Source organism: Haliotis rufescens, unplaced genomic scaffold (genome assembly GCF_023055435.1).
Source record: "Haliotis rufescens isolate VD_foot unplaced genomic scaffold, xgHalRufe1.0.p SCAF_46, whole genome shotgun sequence".
Lineage (NCBI taxonomy): Eukaryota > Metazoa > Mollusca > Gastropoda > Lepetellida > Haliotidae > Haliotis > Haliotis rufescens.
This window is the reverse complement of record NW_025964179.1, coordinates 968,219-984,648: the sequence shown is the minus strand read 5'-3', so window position 1 is coordinate 984,648 and position 16,430 is coordinate 968,219. Positions and strand designations below refer to the sequence as shown.

General features: G+C 40.4%; 1 protein-coding gene across 1 annotated transcript; it reads right to left on the bottom strand.

Moving 5' to 3' along the window:
- Window positions 1-11,658: 11,658 nt before the first annotated feature.
- Window positions 11,659-16,430, bottom strand: LOC124141624. Its single transcript, XM_046509655.2, has 6 exons — window positions 16,390-16,430; window positions 14,074-14,315; window positions 13,654-13,681; window positions 12,932-13,132; window positions 12,277-12,395; window positions 11,659-11,947 (listed from the first exon to the last, which is right to left on the bottom strand). The coding sequence occupies exons 2-6, from the start codon at window positions 14,260-14,262 to the stop codon at window positions 11,819-11,821; spliced, it is 666 nt and encodes a 221-aa protein (XP_046365611.2). The 5' UTR covers window positions 14,263-14,315; window positions 16,390-16,430; the 3' UTR covers window positions 11,659-11,818.

The window sequence follows — 16,430 nt, the reverse complement described above, 5'->3', positions numbered from 1 at the left end:
TCTATCTATGCCTCTGTAGAACTGTCATTACCGGAGTGATATGACACATACTTCTTACACGTAGGTAGGAAAAATTGTTGCTCTTTTATGTAACGATTCGAACTGAACAGGTTTTGATCCTATTTATATGAACGTTTTGCTATTATTTAATCTTTTTTATGTTGGTACTTTATTTGTTTGTTCATATGACACATCAATGGAGTTTTGGGTCCTAATTCCAGTAAATGTCACCTTAAATGAATCAAATAATGCCAGTAGGGGAGTGTTGTATTGTTCCCTGTTTCACTGTATATTGTAAAACATGCGAGTCATGCAGTTGTTAATTTCTGTGATCTGTGTTGATCGAAAGACGCAGCCATAACTTGGCACTCTAAAGGATGAGGTAAGAAAAACACTTTACACTCATAAGAGGATCGGTGCGATCACATGTTGCAAACCATACCAGGAGAGCTAGAGTGCAGACATATCAGGTGTAAATATACAATGTCAGTGTCAATGTCTCGATTGTCCGCCATTCAATTAGGCATAAAAGTCAACCAGCCGATAAAAATTCGTGATACGTGAACTATCTGTGCTACCTACCGCATGAAACTTGGGTAACAGATGGGTCTTGAAATGTATGTCTTCTGCATTGTTAACTGTTCATAAAAGTGTCAGTTCTTCAAGGGTTGTTTTTTCCTTTATTTCATTAGGTCTGTATTTGTTGATGTTCATTTTCTTAAGTTTGTTGTTTGTTTATTATTACAGTTACAGAATTCTAAAACGGAAAAATTTATACAAATAAAATCGGCAAAACTAACCACATTCATAAGACATCTCTTCTGAAAGCAAAGTCCTTTGAACAATTCAGACTGAATCATCAGCATGTGTTTATGAATCACTGCCAGATAGTGACGATACCAAGTCATTTGGTCACCTGAAACAAATACGGGGACATACGGTACAAGTCAAATGCCCTCCACCATAAAAAACATAAAAACTGTTTTGAAAGCTTCGCTGAGGTCTTGAATGTTGTAATCTTGATTAAACACCTTTTCAGCAAGAATCGTATGAAACCTTCGAAGAAAGCGTGTGCTCGATTGTACCTAAAATGACGGGAAACGTAGACACCAAAGGCTGGAGCTGCTGAATTATTGCTCGACATGAAGAGAAAGTTGACTATTGGAAAGTTGAAGTCATCCCTTGCCATACAGTCATGTGTATTTTTTTCACATTTATGTTGTATGCATAGATCGAAAAATTAAACAGTGGATGCGGTTTCTCGGGTCTCTTTCTGGTTCAGGCGTGTAAATCATTAGAAGGGAGTTGGCTATTTGGCCGTTATTGAACGATATCCATATACCAGTAGCCAGTGTTCTTAATCATCAATGGGTACAATGAGTGAAGCCAAATATCTGGTGTCCCCCGCCGTGATATTGCTTAAAGCGGCGTCAAACCATACTCACTCACTCACTCTTAATCATCAAGGAGGGATCACAATTTGTGTTTATTGGGATACCTGTCTTGCCTCTATGTCTTTTTCCCATGTATCTATGAAGTTAGATCACAATGGTCCTGATGAACATGAGAATATATCAATGACCACCACGTTTAGTGACAAATGCCTCATGGATCAGATAGTTCATCTTTTCATCAGGTTTGTCGTGTTGATAGTGGTGTACAGTGTGGAAAATTCAAATGTTTTGACAGAATGAAACTTCATCCTTTTACATTGCAGAAAATCATTTTATATTTTTTGGAATTTACATGGTATTTATTCCACTTGTCTTAAACTGTCGAGGTGAATATAATGAACACTCTTCCTTGATTGTATCTAGGATTGTGGTTAATCTTTTAGGGAGGTTTTTGGTGGTGCATTTGATGGAACCCTGCAATACATCTTTCTTTGAATGGAAATGTATGGAGCTTAGGAATGCTGTGCAAATGTCTTCATGGTTATCTTTAAACGGTTTTACTTCATTAGACATACACACATTCACTTTCCATATATTGAGATGAAGTTCCCGATACTGACTGAGTTCTTGGATACTGGTTTGGCTTTACTGAAGGCGAAACGAAACATTCCTTTGTGTATCATTTTCCAACTCATTGTACCTTGATCATTATTTACATTACATTCTTCTTTGTGGAATGGAGATAAACATTAACATCTCTTTGATGAAGAAATGTGCATTTTGTTCAATTTTCTATTTCCCGCTGTCGAATTAAACAGTTTCGTAGCTATAACAATATGTTTCTCCTGAATATTTGTGCATATGTTGAGTTCTAATCGTTGAGCTCGTCACGCCGAAGACCCGGGTTCGATTCCCGACATGGGTACAATGTGTGAAGCCCATTTCTGGTGTCCCCCGCCGTGATATTGCTGGAATATTGCTAAAAGCGGCGTAAAACCTCACTCACTTACTCTAATCGTTGAGTAAAGAGTAATCAATGTGCATGATCGAGCGTTAGACGTGTGGAAGGAGCTGACAGATGTGTTTGTAAATGTGTGTAACTTGTGTTACTCGCGGTCTGTTGGGAGCTAAGACTACTTATGCGAATGACACAAATCGCTCGATCGTAGTAGAGAAAATTTGAGTCTGTATTACTGCTGAAACAAGATATACAAAATCCATTATGATGGACATTTCACATGAATGAGGCCATGGCTATTCAATGAAGCAGTTATATAATATATGTAATGCTGAAGTAGGGACATGGTGGACAGTTGGTGTTGGCGGCCGCATTTTGCTAAGTAAAGCTAGGTTCCGATGATCCCGACTTTGAATGCAAATTCGCGCTGATATGTTTTGTGTTTCAGCTAGATGTCTGTGCTGATATGTTTTGTGTTTCAGCTAGATGTCTGTGCTGATATGTTTTGTGTTTCAGCTAGATGTCTGTGCTGATATGTTTTGTGTTTCAGCTAGATGTCTGTGCTGATATGTTTTGTGTTTCAGCTAGATGTCTGTGCTGATATGTTTTGTGTTTCAGCTTCATGGCTGTGCTGATATGCTTTGTGTTTCAGCTAGATGTCTGTGCTGATATGTTTTGTGTTTCAGCTAGATGTCTGTGCTGATATGTTTTGTGTTTCAGCTTCATGTCTGTGCTGATATGTTTTGTGTTTCAGCTTCATGTCTGTGCTGATATGTTTTGTGTTTCAGCTTCATGTCTGTGCTGATATGTTTTGTGTTTCAGCTAGATGTCTGTGCGGATATGTTTTGTGTTTCAGCTAGATGTCTGTGCTGATATGTTTTGTGTTTCAGCTAGATGTCTGTGCTGATATGTTTTATGTTTCAGCTAGATGTCTGTGCTGATATGTTTTGTGTTTCAGCTAGATGTCTGTGCTGATATGTTTTATGTTTCAGCTAGATGTCTGTGCTGATATGTTTTGTGTTTCAGCTAGATGTTTGTGCTTTTAGGATTTGTCAAAGTGATAAAAGTCTGGAACTGCATCACTTCTATTTCCGCATTAAGTTTAAACGCATTGATTGAAATTATTTAAAATTGCGCTTGATTTTGGTCTTCGTCACGACGAGTCAACCCTAACACCACTGGGCTAAACACCATGGATGATTATTTTAATTGTCCCTGTTTGACAATTAAAGTTAACTGTGCAGTTTTCTTCAGACGAAAGTTGTTCTCTAACATGATTGTAAATTAGTCTCCGTACTTTGTTGGTTTTGACACATACCTTAGGCGTCTTAGATTCTGCAAATGTAACACAAAGCACTTTGCAGTTATGCCCACAGCTCCTCCCGAAGGATAGGCCCCCGACAACAGTCCACCAGAGCCCTCGGGCCTGGGCTGCCCTCTCTAGTTGTTTCTTGCTGTCCAAGGCGAATGGCTTTTGTTTTGGTTGCTGACGATGATTTTTCAACGTATATTATGAAACCATGCTTCTCACATCGCATAGATTAAGATTTACAATTTTCGTAAAAGTGTTTGGTTTTCTTCGCAAAGTTCACATTACAACTAAAGTAAGGCAACTATGCTTGCCGTAAAAGACGACTAACGGGATCGGGTGGTCAGGCTCGCTGACTTGGTTGATGCACGTCATCGTATCCCAATTGCGTGGATCGATGCTCATGATATCAATCATTGGTTTGTCTGGTCCAGACACGATTATTTACAGACCGCCGTCATATAGCTGGTCTATTGCTGAGTGCGGCGTAAAACAACAAACAAACAAACCTGGTATCATCACTATCGTGATGTATTCGGAATCGTACAGTCGACTCTGCTGTCAATGATTTCTTATGAATATGGAAATGTTATTGTCAATTTTATTTAAGGGTAAACATAAGTGTTTTTTGGAGCACCTGATAGCTGAAGTCATTGTGTTCTGTTCACATTATAAAACTACGTGTGTGAGTATAATGCTCCCAACAAACACGCAAACATTCAAATTGTGCACCGTTCATAACTGTGGAAAATGTCTTCATGAATATGTATTGAAAGAAGCATTATTAAATTTTAGAATAGTTTTACTGATTGTAACCATCAACTTTTGTAGGTCATGAACCACTGTCAAAGTCAATTTTATGATGGCCCTGTACCTTAATTTGTATACTTTGGTACAACAAACTTTAATCATCAAACGTACGATTCTTCTGCTTATCTGCTCCACAAAAGGTTGGGTCTTCATGGTCGGTTTCCGGCAGCTATGGGACATAAACCAGACGTTTGTGTTTGCAGTTTCCTGTTCCGAAGGTGAAGGACACGGATGTAGGGATCTCGGACGATCTCTAGTGGTGTTTTCCTCAGGTTCACAATCGTTTAGTGGTAGTTAGAGTGTCCTGATATTTTCCAATTTGTAATTCCAACAATGTAAACATTCGCATTATGTCATATGATCGCAGTATGCTAATCGATGTCATGAAGTAAGATTTCATTCCTGATAAGTCCTAATGCTACGCAACAACTAGCTATCGGTGGAAGGGAATAATAACCATCTTTCAGATAAATGTTCAAAATATTAACAATTCACTCGAATATATTAGCAATAAACATATTTCCATGAGAACATTTGGGGGAAAAAAGTTGCCAGTTCTTGTTTAACGACTTCCAATCATAACTGTCATTAAAAAAGCTTGGGTAACTTTCCGCACCACTTCTATTCTATAGTTTGTACTGTAACACTTGATTATGATACGTGTATCAAAAGTGTCAAAATAACACAGCTATCTTCACCATTTAACAGCGTATAAATAAATGTCTGCACTTTTAAGTCAATAAATATTCTCATTGAATTGAGTGAGTGATTAGGTTTTACGCCGCTTTTAGCAATATTCCAGCAATATCACGGCGGGGGACACCAGAAATGGGCTTCACACATTATACCCATGTCGGGAATCGAACCCGGGTCTTCGGCGTGACGAGCGAACGCTTTAACCACTAGGTACCCGACCGCCCCCTCATTGAGTTGAAGTTATGCAAACGTTTAGCCTTGGCGACGGTTGGGAACTTGAATGAAGAAATCTGAAAACAGATTTAGAAACGAGATTTATAATAATAATTCTGATCTGGGGCAGACAGTACATGACACACGTAACATCAGATGAAATTAGCCATATTTGAAGCATGGCGCAGCCCAAAACGTAGCCAAACAGGGACGAAACTATAACCATGACCCATGTGGCTTTTCGCTTCCAAACTGGCCAATTGGTTTGATTTATGTGCTTATGTAAAACGGATGCACTCAGTTTTTCTTGGGTGAGTATGTTGCGTTTTTAGGGAATCGAAACGGGTCTTTGGTTTGATGAGTGAACGTTTTGACAAGTAGGCTTCACCGACTCCCAAGGGTTTTATGACTCATGTGTTTTGTACATATTTCTACCACAGAAAGACAATAACAGCGGTTCATGTTTCATATATACTTGTATCAGCACATACAGCAGATGGTGAAAGTGAACCTACCTATGGGTATTATTTCCGGACCAATTAGTCTCTGTTCAGCTGGAGTGTTTCCTGTTTAACGGGACATTTAGCGCTGTTTACTTACGACCCGTGAATTATCCGGGGTAGAATAGGTCTTCGGCAACCCATGCTTGCCGTAAAAAGCGGCTATGCTTGTCATAAGCGGCGACTTACGGAATCAGTTGGTCAGGCTCGCTGCCTTGGTTGATGCAAGTCATCGTCTGCAAAACGCGTAGATCGATGCTCGTTATGTCAATCACTGGGTTGTCTGGTCCAGACTCGATTATTTACAGACCGTCGTCATGTAGCTAGAATATTGCTGAGAGCGACGTAAAACAACAAACAAACTGTTACCTTACATGACCTAGTTATCATGAAATGTTGCTACTTATCAGAATTAAAATAATGATCAGTACAGAAGAACTCAAACGGGACATTCTGATGGTATCGAGTTATCTGTTCCTTTCTGGAAAATGAATGTCCGTAAGTATTTTGAATACTCTCAAGCATATTGCAAACTATGGCTGTTCAGATGTATGAACTACACCATTGGTGAAAGCCGTTCTGTAGATTCTAGCTTGAAATATGACCACCCTGACAAATAATGCCATTACGAGTTGATACATCTTCATAATTATTTATTTCTAGCTCCGGGATTGTATGTGTTCTAACTCTCATAACCCCTAGTCTACATTATACATATCCATGTGCACATTCCGTCATCATCATTTCATGTTGTGTTCATTATATGTTGTCCTTGTCTGCGGTTGGATGTAAGGCAACTAACAACTTCATTTCCTGAATCTTTTAAGATAAATCCACTTCTTCACATTACTGTTGAGCATCTAGACTTCCTTTGACACATGCAAGATGCTACCTGTCTTCTGATTGACCCCCTTTTCCCCCTCTTCTTCAAACTCCCTTCCCAACCTGCCCTCGACATGCATTCTGTATCAGTGAGTGAGTGAGTTGGGTTTTAACGCCGCTTTTAACATTATTCCAGTTATATCACGGCGTGTCAGCTTAATGTGGAAGGAAAGCCCGAAGTGCTGCAGGTCTCAGACGTTCACCACTTCGGTGAAACCAACGAGCACGGGTATGGTGCTGACAAACCTAGAAACATAACCGGGGCGAACCGGGATTCGAACCCACGATCATAGGTTTCTGGCGTGCCCATGGGACACAACTCTGCATAGCGAATTGCGGCGCCTTAGACGACTGGGCCACCCGTGCCCCCCATTCTGTATCAAGTCTTGTGGAGGAAGGACTGTTTACATGTGAGAAACATTTCAACATTTTTATCTTTTTTCACCCTGCTCTATAAAGAAATAAGTATATTCATGAAAGTAGGGGGCATGGGTGGCCCAGTCGTCTAAGGCGCCGCGATTCGCTGTGCATTTACTTATGGTATTATTTCATTTATTATCTAATCCAATGTGCATCAACCTTTAGGCTTAAGTTAAACTGTAATTGTCAATAACTATCACCATCATCAACAAATTCTGCCTCATGTTTCAACTGGCAGCCCTGTAGCAGGACATACATGTAGCCGTCACATAGCTGGAATATTGCTGAGTGCGACGTTAAACAACAAACCAACATACAGGGACGAACAAATGTTTTGTGTTTTTCCAGTGACAGCTTGAGATGTTATCTTACACCTTTACTGGTCCTGGAGCAGGATTTGATTCTAACGATAGTTCCACAATGTTATAAATGTCATTTTACAACCGTTGTCATGTCGATGTGTCATAATTATGGTGTCGGTTATATGTAGAAGCAGCCTCCCGTCCCCACATGACTGCCGAGGAATCATCAAACACTGCCACCGATTAAAAGGTCATCTTTATTTTCTTTTCGGTAGATTCATCAATATTAAGCAATGTGTACACAAAATGTGCAACACACTCGTAGATCACAAATATATTTAACATTTTGATATGCAGGGACTACCAGATTGTACATCGCCCCTGTGGTGTATATAGATAGAGTGTCTGCCTGGAGAGTAGAAATTCGTTGGTTCGTTCTGATGGCCGCGTCAGTTGTATTTTGCTGCAGAAATGTGCCTTAGAAATCTACCACATTTTCTTCAAATGGTAGTGTTTGATATTCAGGTGTTTGCATTCAACTACAGTATGCACTCACCATTTCTTTGGGGGCACGGGTGGCCCAGTCGTCTAAGGCGCCGCGATTCGCTGTGCAGTGTTGCGTCCCTTGGGCACACCAGAAACCTATGATTGTGGGTTCGAATCCCGGTTCGCCCCGATTATGTTTCTAGGTTTGTCCGCACCATACTCGTGCTCGTGGGTTTCACCGATGTGATAAACGTCGAAGACCTGGATCACTTCGGGCTTTCCTCCCACATTAAGCTGACACGCTGTGATATAACTGTAATATTGTTAAAAGCGGCGTTAAACCCAACCCACTCACTCACACACCATTTCTTTGCATTCATTATATCTCTAAATGTTTGCACCATGTGGAAGCAAAAGAAAAAAATATGGTTAAAATTGATAAAGGAATGAATACCTATTTCTAATGAAAAACTCTTTAGCATTCAATGCTATATGCTATCAATAGCGTTCGACGATTTTAGTAAGTTACCAAATATACCATCTTAGCTATTTGTAACTAACAACAAACTTCATTTAATAACCCGCATAAACGTTTTATATAAACTTAGTATACAGCTGCAGGATCTCCCAAAAAAGTTTTGAATGGTAAGTTGTTGCTAACAAATTTCAGTTTTGCTAAAAAATGTCAAAATCCCAAGTTGATTGAATGTTTGGCAAATCAAGAATATTCTTGACTGTGGGGACCGCCTCGGTGGTCTGTAGGTAGAGCGTCTGCCCGGAGAGTGGAAGATCCGGGGTTCGAGCCCCAGCCGCGTCATACCAAAAGACGTTAAAAGGTGGCACTTGTTGTTACCCTGTCTGGCGCTCGGCATTAAGGGGCTAAACAAGGACTGGTCGGTTCGGAGTCAGTATACCGTGTCTGTTGGATATTCATGTTAAACTGCGGCATGGTATCTCAGTGAGCTAGCACTACAAATCGGCATCAGTCCGGACTTGTACAAGGAGACACACACACGCGTGCATGCACATTGCTATATAAGTTCAATAATCTAGGACGCGACGTTAAACCCAATTTCACCTCACCTCGACTGTGGGACAAGTACCGTCAAACGGGCTGGGTTGCAATGAAACCTCGGCGTAGGAGGCCTAAAACGACACCTATCTATGTCGTTACACCATGCTTATGGACGAAGTACAGAAAACTTTGTTGATGAAGGTAGTGGCCAGCGGTAGGCCTTGGCAACAATGCTTGACCGTGATCGGCAGGGGGCCGTAGTGGCATGATGTGGGGCGGTGTCACACATGGTCGGCGAACTGATTTGGTTATTGTGATTAGACATTTGACTGGCCAGCGGTACGTGGACAAATTTGCGCAAGAATTATCAGCAAGTAAATTTACCGCAAAATATAATAATAAACATAAGAAATATTCTATATTTAGCGTTGTAAGGTGTAAATTTACATGCTGTTTGCTGATCCTCGTGACATGACGGTCAACTTCCTATTTGACCTTCGCATGCTTAGTGTGGAAGGATGGAGTCTGTGTGTTTTTGTGCTGCCGTTTCCATGTTTTCGACAGCGTTCTCTCAGATTTATGATGCTGTGTCTGCGGTTACGTTATCATTTTTTCTGTTGCCGATTCCTTGTGTATTGTAGACATATGACGGTTTTATTTTTCCAGTATGTCAGTTTTTATTGGTAGGCCTGATTCAGGAAAGGAATTTGAAAGTTAATAAGTGATTTTAGTCTAACATATGTTTAGCATGTATGGTAAACACATGATTCATAGAATACTAGTATATAGTACACGCACAAGAGAGTATTGCATTGTTCCTTGTTTGTTGTGGTGTCAAGGTATATCACGAAAAGCTATGTATATTGTGACCAATCTCTCCTACAGATTCCTCAGACAAAAGCAGAATCATTTTGTGACACAATAAGTACCATGTTTAACGTAGCAACTTTAACAGTACAGGAAGAACGTCAGCAATTCTACGATTGCTTGTGCCCGCTTTGTGTTTGCACATATGAATGTATTAATGTTGTTGTCGAGGTGAGATTTTGCTATGATCCCGATCTCACACTGAATTGACGTGAGTGACCTGCTTTTAAATGTTTTGTACTTATGACTATTTTATCCACACCCTCAAGAGAGTGTCCGGCTAACTAAACTGGTCGCTCTTCAACAAGATGTTACAGCCTCTAATTGTGTTGAGTGATCCCGTTTTGTCGCCCCTCACGACAAGCATGGGTTATTGAAGACCAATTCTAATCATGACTACGACTTGGAACAGCCATACGTCTAACCTAATCAAACTGAAAGGAAATGCAATCTCTAATTGCAGCATGGACTGAGTCCAGACTAAAGGCGCTGGCAATCAGTTAGTAGACTAAAGACCTTGTCGTAGACTGGTACATGAACCACATTCTGTGTTATCTCAACGGTAAACAAACGGCTGCGTCCGGTGTTGTCCGATGCTGGATATCAGTATTGGTACATTTGAAATAATGTCCGTCACTGGCTACAGAAATCATCAGGGTTGAGAAGTGAAGTTCTACTCCAGTCTGCACGAGTGAGTGAGTGAGTTGGGTTTAACGCCGCTTTTAACAGTATTCCAGTTATATCACGGCGTGTCAGCTTAATGTGGGAGGAAAGCCCGAAGTGATGCAGGTCTAAGACGTTTACCACTTCGGTGAAACCCACGAGCACGGCTATGGTGCTGACAAACCTAGAAACATAATTGGGGCGAACCGGGATTCGAACCCAAAATCATAGGTTTCCAGCGTGCCCAAGGGACGCAACTCTGCACAGCGAATCGCGGCGCCTTCGACGACTGGGCCACCCGTGCCTCCCAGTCTGCAACGACTTCGACATACTTGCTGCAGGTCACCACTAAACTCTCACTGAATGTTTCTGCCAGTTTCCAAGGTGCACTGTGATCCTTGTCCAGGGCTACATGAGCAACATTATTGATTCTGTTTCAAGTTCTGAGAGTTAATTTCGCTTTTACTTCGACAAAAAGAGAGTATACTTATTGAAATAATCTGGTTGCTTCATGAATGGTGTGTGTTATATGACACATGGATGGTGTCATTAGTACATGTTTAATCTTTAAATCAAAGTCTTGACTAGTTATATAGAATAACCAGCTATCATGAACAGTGAGTAATATGATTTGTTTGTTTGTTACTTTGTTGTTTAACGCTGCACTCAGCAATATTCCAGCTGTATGACGGCGGTCTGTAAATAAACCAGTGTGAGCCAGACAATCTTGTGATTGACATCATGAGCACCGATCGACGCAACTGGGATACGATGACATGCATCAATCAACTCAGCGAGCCTGACCGCCCGATCCCGTTTATATAATAGGCGCCTTAACACAAGCATGGGTTGATGAAGACCAATTCTACCATGGATCTTAAAAAGAGAAACGAGCTGTAACATTCCCTAAATCTCCTTTACGACCCGTCTTTCTTCCTCGCGATGGAACTACAACTATTGCTATCATGTAACAGACAAGAGGTGAAGCCTCGACATGATGTCCTAGTATGTCTCAAATTTCGCGCATGCCTACAGTCACCACACCAACAGCCACGACACTGTTTTCAGTGCATGAAGTAATCCTATGTATGGTGATTGTGTGGCTTAATATGTACATGCTATGAAATATCACAAAATAAAATAGATGATACATATCTTTATTCAAGTCAAGACATTACACGACTAATCGGGCAATTGTGTTTCCCCTCAGAATCCAATTCAGAATCAATCAAATATTAAAACAACTCGCGTCGTTGTCCTATCAATCTGATACAAAGGCTGCTGAGGATACCTCACATACCCATTAGCACTGTCCTGTGTAATCCTCAAGGTTTTGGATTCGGGTGATTTCAGATTCAAAGTTCCCAGGTGCATGCAGAAATTCTTCTATTGCTTCAATGCCAGACGGTTTAACTGGGGCAAAGTACATGAGCTGAATTGAAAAATGGTCAATAATTAATTTTATCACAAAACACACACATTTAACATCAAGTTAAGACTGTTATATCCACGTATTTAAGTCAGATATCCGTCCTTGGTTTGACAAAATCAGGACGACAAATCGCCAAGACGTCCAATATTCAGACCTGAATGCTCAATACAAATATGTAAATAAGGTGCAAACGTGTTTACAGTTTATTCTCCTTTGATGTGTAAGGCTATTATTACAGTTGTATTTATAAAGTATAAGCTGTGTACATTGTAGTGGAACAATAGTTTTTTTATAGAAAGTAATACAATAACGCAACGAACGAGGTTTACCTGAACAGGGAAATCTGCTAGAGTTCTGAAACACGCGCCCTTCTGACCGGATTTGAGAATGTCTATATCCCTCTCGAATGTCCATTTTATCTTGTTGTTGTACTCAAGTGTTGACAAATCTGAAAAGTTGATGATGATAATACAAAATAGATCAGGTGATGGTTCAATGATCTGGTACAAAATAACAACCATATGGAGTGAGTGAGTGATTGAGTGATTGAGTGAGTGAGTTGGGTTTAACGCCACTTTTAACATTATTCCAGTTATATCACGGCATGTCAGCTTAATGTGGGAGGAAAGCCCGAGGTGATGCAGGTCTCAGACGTTTACCACTTCGGTGAAACCCACGAGCACGGGCATGGTGCTGACAAACCTAGAAACATAATCGGGGCGAACCGGGATTCGAACCCAAAATCATAGGTTTCTGGCGTGCCCAAGGGACGCAACTCTGCACAGCGACTGGGCCACCCGTGCCCCCCACAATCATATAGAATTTGAGGGGATCGTGGGTGGAGCAAACATGGAGTGGAGAACCCAAAGTGTCACCAGGTAACAGCTGTTCCTGCGGTTTTATTGACTCTTTGGGCTCCGTTGAGATCTGTGGTCTGTACATCAACTTGTTTCTCACATCCTTTAGAGATAAAGACAGACACACCTTTTACAGGAAATGTCTTCACGTCAATGATAAGGTCCCCGTCCCCGAAGGATGTTGCCCACATGTCCTTGGGGATGTTGACGCCAAGCTCCTGAGCGTAGTCACTGCAGTGGTAGAGTGTCTCCACACTGAACACATATCCCTGGCTTGATAGATAGCCTGTCAACTGGGGCCAACTGCAGGCTTTCTCAACGTCAAGAACTGAAACGTAAAATCCACGTTAACTTATGAAAGCCACATCGGCATAAACTGCATGTGGAAACTCGTAAGCGTGTTAGATGTATGTACACATTCATTGTACATCATTAACATTAGAAAACAACCCCCAGTGGTATTATAAATACTATGTCAGCAAAATATATACTCCTGTGTCAGCATTGAACCCTTACCGATAATCGACACGTCAGAAATACCTATACATATGTATGAGAACAGGTGTTCAACTTTCATAGCAAATCCTTTATCTTTTACTTTAAAACCTCTCAAATATCTTTTGAAGTCAAATATATAACAGTGATGTTTGACATTAACATTTCTTTGAAACTCTATAAGGACAGCTATGAATTTGTGAATTACAAATTTTGCGAGGTCACTTTGAGCATCAATATAATCTTCCCAAAAGTAAGCATCCTAAAATGCCAAATGAACAATGGCCTGTGCCATTGACGAGCCTCAACAAAATGCAATAAAATAGGCGACTGGGTGTTTTTCGGTCGACTTACCAAGAACTACCTTTGGGTTCCCGAGCTCCTGTCAAACCAATAATAATTAATTATTAAGTCTTATATTGAAGAAATCATGAATATAATGTGCTGCTTATCACAATGTGGAAGGTCAAAGGATAACATCCTCATATACTAGTTTTCTTTAATGTAAATAAAAGCGACATCTTCCTGAGAAAATCATCAGAAGTCTCTGCTAGGAGAAGAACACAGCAAGGCTCCGCCTCTTCATGTTACAATTCTGTTAGATAATGTAAATGTCAGCACAGACAGCAGGCTCATCTTATCAAGAAGTCCTGGCACTGTACTGCATCCGTATATATTAATCTATATGTCGAGGTATTCTTTTCAAATTGTATAAATGTATCTTCATATCCATAAGAAATCTCTGCAAAAGCAACAGTCGATTGTACTACAAACCTTGAAGAAAAATAGAACATCGACGTCAGTTAGACCTTTCACTGTCTCCTTAATCGACAGTATGTCCGCCGTTTCGTCCCTCCCCTCCACAGGGGGCAAGGAGATGTCCACCCTGTACAGCAAAGCGTCTTTATCGCCCTTTGTGCCGAGAACCGACAGGGTGATGAGACCAAAGACGAGCAGAAGCATCGTGGTAAAATCGGTATTTCCCAGCGAGGAATGGAGGATTCTGATTCCGGTTTCTGCAATAAAGCACTGGCCAGTGGAATGTTATGTGTTTTCAGCCATCAGAGAAAGGAAATGCATGGAGTTCGCAGATTGTTTACAGTGTGCAACTATATTAATACAAATCGCAACGACTTACAACATTGTTAATTTTAGACTCATTTTTTTTAAATGACATGGCTTTTAAATGTTTAAACGAATGAAAAAAAGTTTTGAAATCGATGTTTTTTCTCGTTTGGAATGAAATACATGTACAATCTAGTCCATGATACATACTTATCAGTCAAATATAAGTTAACAAATAAATATGCACACAGATGACAAAAGTTGACCCTCGGCCGAGTCGTCTGAAGGATGCCACGTCTTAGTTTCAAGTCGAGGTTCATCACTACTGCATTGTTATAGCTGACCGACGTGTTTCAATTTAGTATATCGCTCACACTATTGGGATCAGTTTTGGGACAGTACGCCCATCAAGGGTAGTAAGATGGGTACCAAGACGGGTACCAAAAATATCAACAGGAGACCAGAAGCTGCCCAGATTCTACATATGCAGGGTCTGTTTGCCCAGTTTTGGGCGGAATCCGATCTCTTGATGGCAATTGTAACCCAAGATGGGACCTAGGTCCATCACTTTGAAACAGACAAAATTTCAGAGCAGACAGTGGGCGGATGTGGGCTCAACGCCACCAAAGAGGTACACACGGTGGCGTCAGTTTGCATAGTCATGACTTTGGTTTTCTGGTTCAGTAAAGGTATTACCTTGACGACTATATGTGGCGAAGTGAATGGGCAATACTATGCCACAGAACGACGCCTGGATAGACGTCAAGGAAAGCTCATTTCTGGTATAGCACTGTTTCAGTACAATGTGCCTGTACACACGTCAGAAATCGTATCAGAAGCTGCAGATTGTTATAGTCTGCTTGGCAGAGACATAACCAGTAATGACGAAGCGATGGTTACCATCACCGCAGTTGAGAGAAAATCATCATATTAAAATTATATAATAACGTGAACGTAGTTTTGTGTGAACCCTCGAACATTGATTTACCCTCGTAAATGGAGCATAGGATCTAATTTACGTAATTCCAGTGATTGTAAAGGTCATATTCGTCAGATGTTGATCAAATAGTTTCTATTTTTTTATTTTAAAAAATTTCATGTTGTAAAGTCGAGTACTTAAGACTTAGAGGCTTGCGTTTAACAGCGTTAACCTTTTTGTTACATTACATGAGTGAATTGAAATACTATGGGGTATATTTGAACGGTTGCTTTGGGGCCGACCATTTGATATTCTGGAGGGAGTTAGGGGTTGGGAGGGGCTGAGATAAGATAATATTCAGCTCCAGCTGCAAAACCAGATATTTTTATTTAAAACTATGAGCCTGAATTTCTTTGAAGAAAATTACTTTGCTACAATGTAATTTTTGTTGCGGACAAGTCTGAAGCATGATTATTTTTTTAAAGAACTTTCAGGAACAATTTATTTGTTTCGATAATTTCTCCCAGCAATTCATTTCCTTTCTCCGTGAAGAACTGAGGTCATCTCCACAAGACGTGGCATCTGATATTTGTATTTCGAAATCAAATGTAATCGAGGATTTCCGACTGAGAAAGTGTAAAGCCATGCTATTATATCATAATACTCAGGGAGCGGTCGGGTAGCCTAGCGGTTACGCCGAAGACCCTGTTCGATTCCTGATATGGGTACAATGTCCGAAGCCCATTTTTGGTGTCACCCGTCATGATATTGCTGGAATATTGCTAAAGCGGCGTAAAACCAAACTCACGCACAAACTCATAATACTCAGAAGGGTACATCAGTTCAAACAAAATAATTTTAGATATCGATTATATATTGTTTTCTATTCTAATAACGCCATATAGATACCTAACCTTTTTTTTTAAATGATGAAACCAAAATGTATCTGTGCTGCCATTTCAGTAAATTGTTACCTAAATTATATACCTAAATTGAATTCAGAGGTTGTTTAACCAAACAGGACAAATTCCATGACGCCGATTGGGTTATCTATCATACACATTCAATATCAGAATACGAGTATGTTCTATAACAATAGTAATTACCTTTTCCTGCGTGGCTGTGTCGAAAGGTGTTGGCCGATGGG

Coding starts and splice junctions, on each gene's coding strand:
- LOC124141624 (XM_046509655.2), bottom strand. CDS start 14,262: ATGCTTCTGCTCGTCTTTGGTCTCATCACCCTGTCGGTTCTCGGCACA. Junction 13,682..14,073: donor ATGTTCTATTTTTCTTCAAG/GTTTGTAGTACA, acceptor TTGGTTTGACAG/GAGCTCGGGAACCCAAAGGT. Junction 12,396..12,931: donor GAAGACATTTCCTGTAAAAG/GTGTGTCTGTCT, acceptor TCAACTTTTCAG/ATTTGTCAACACTTGAGTAC.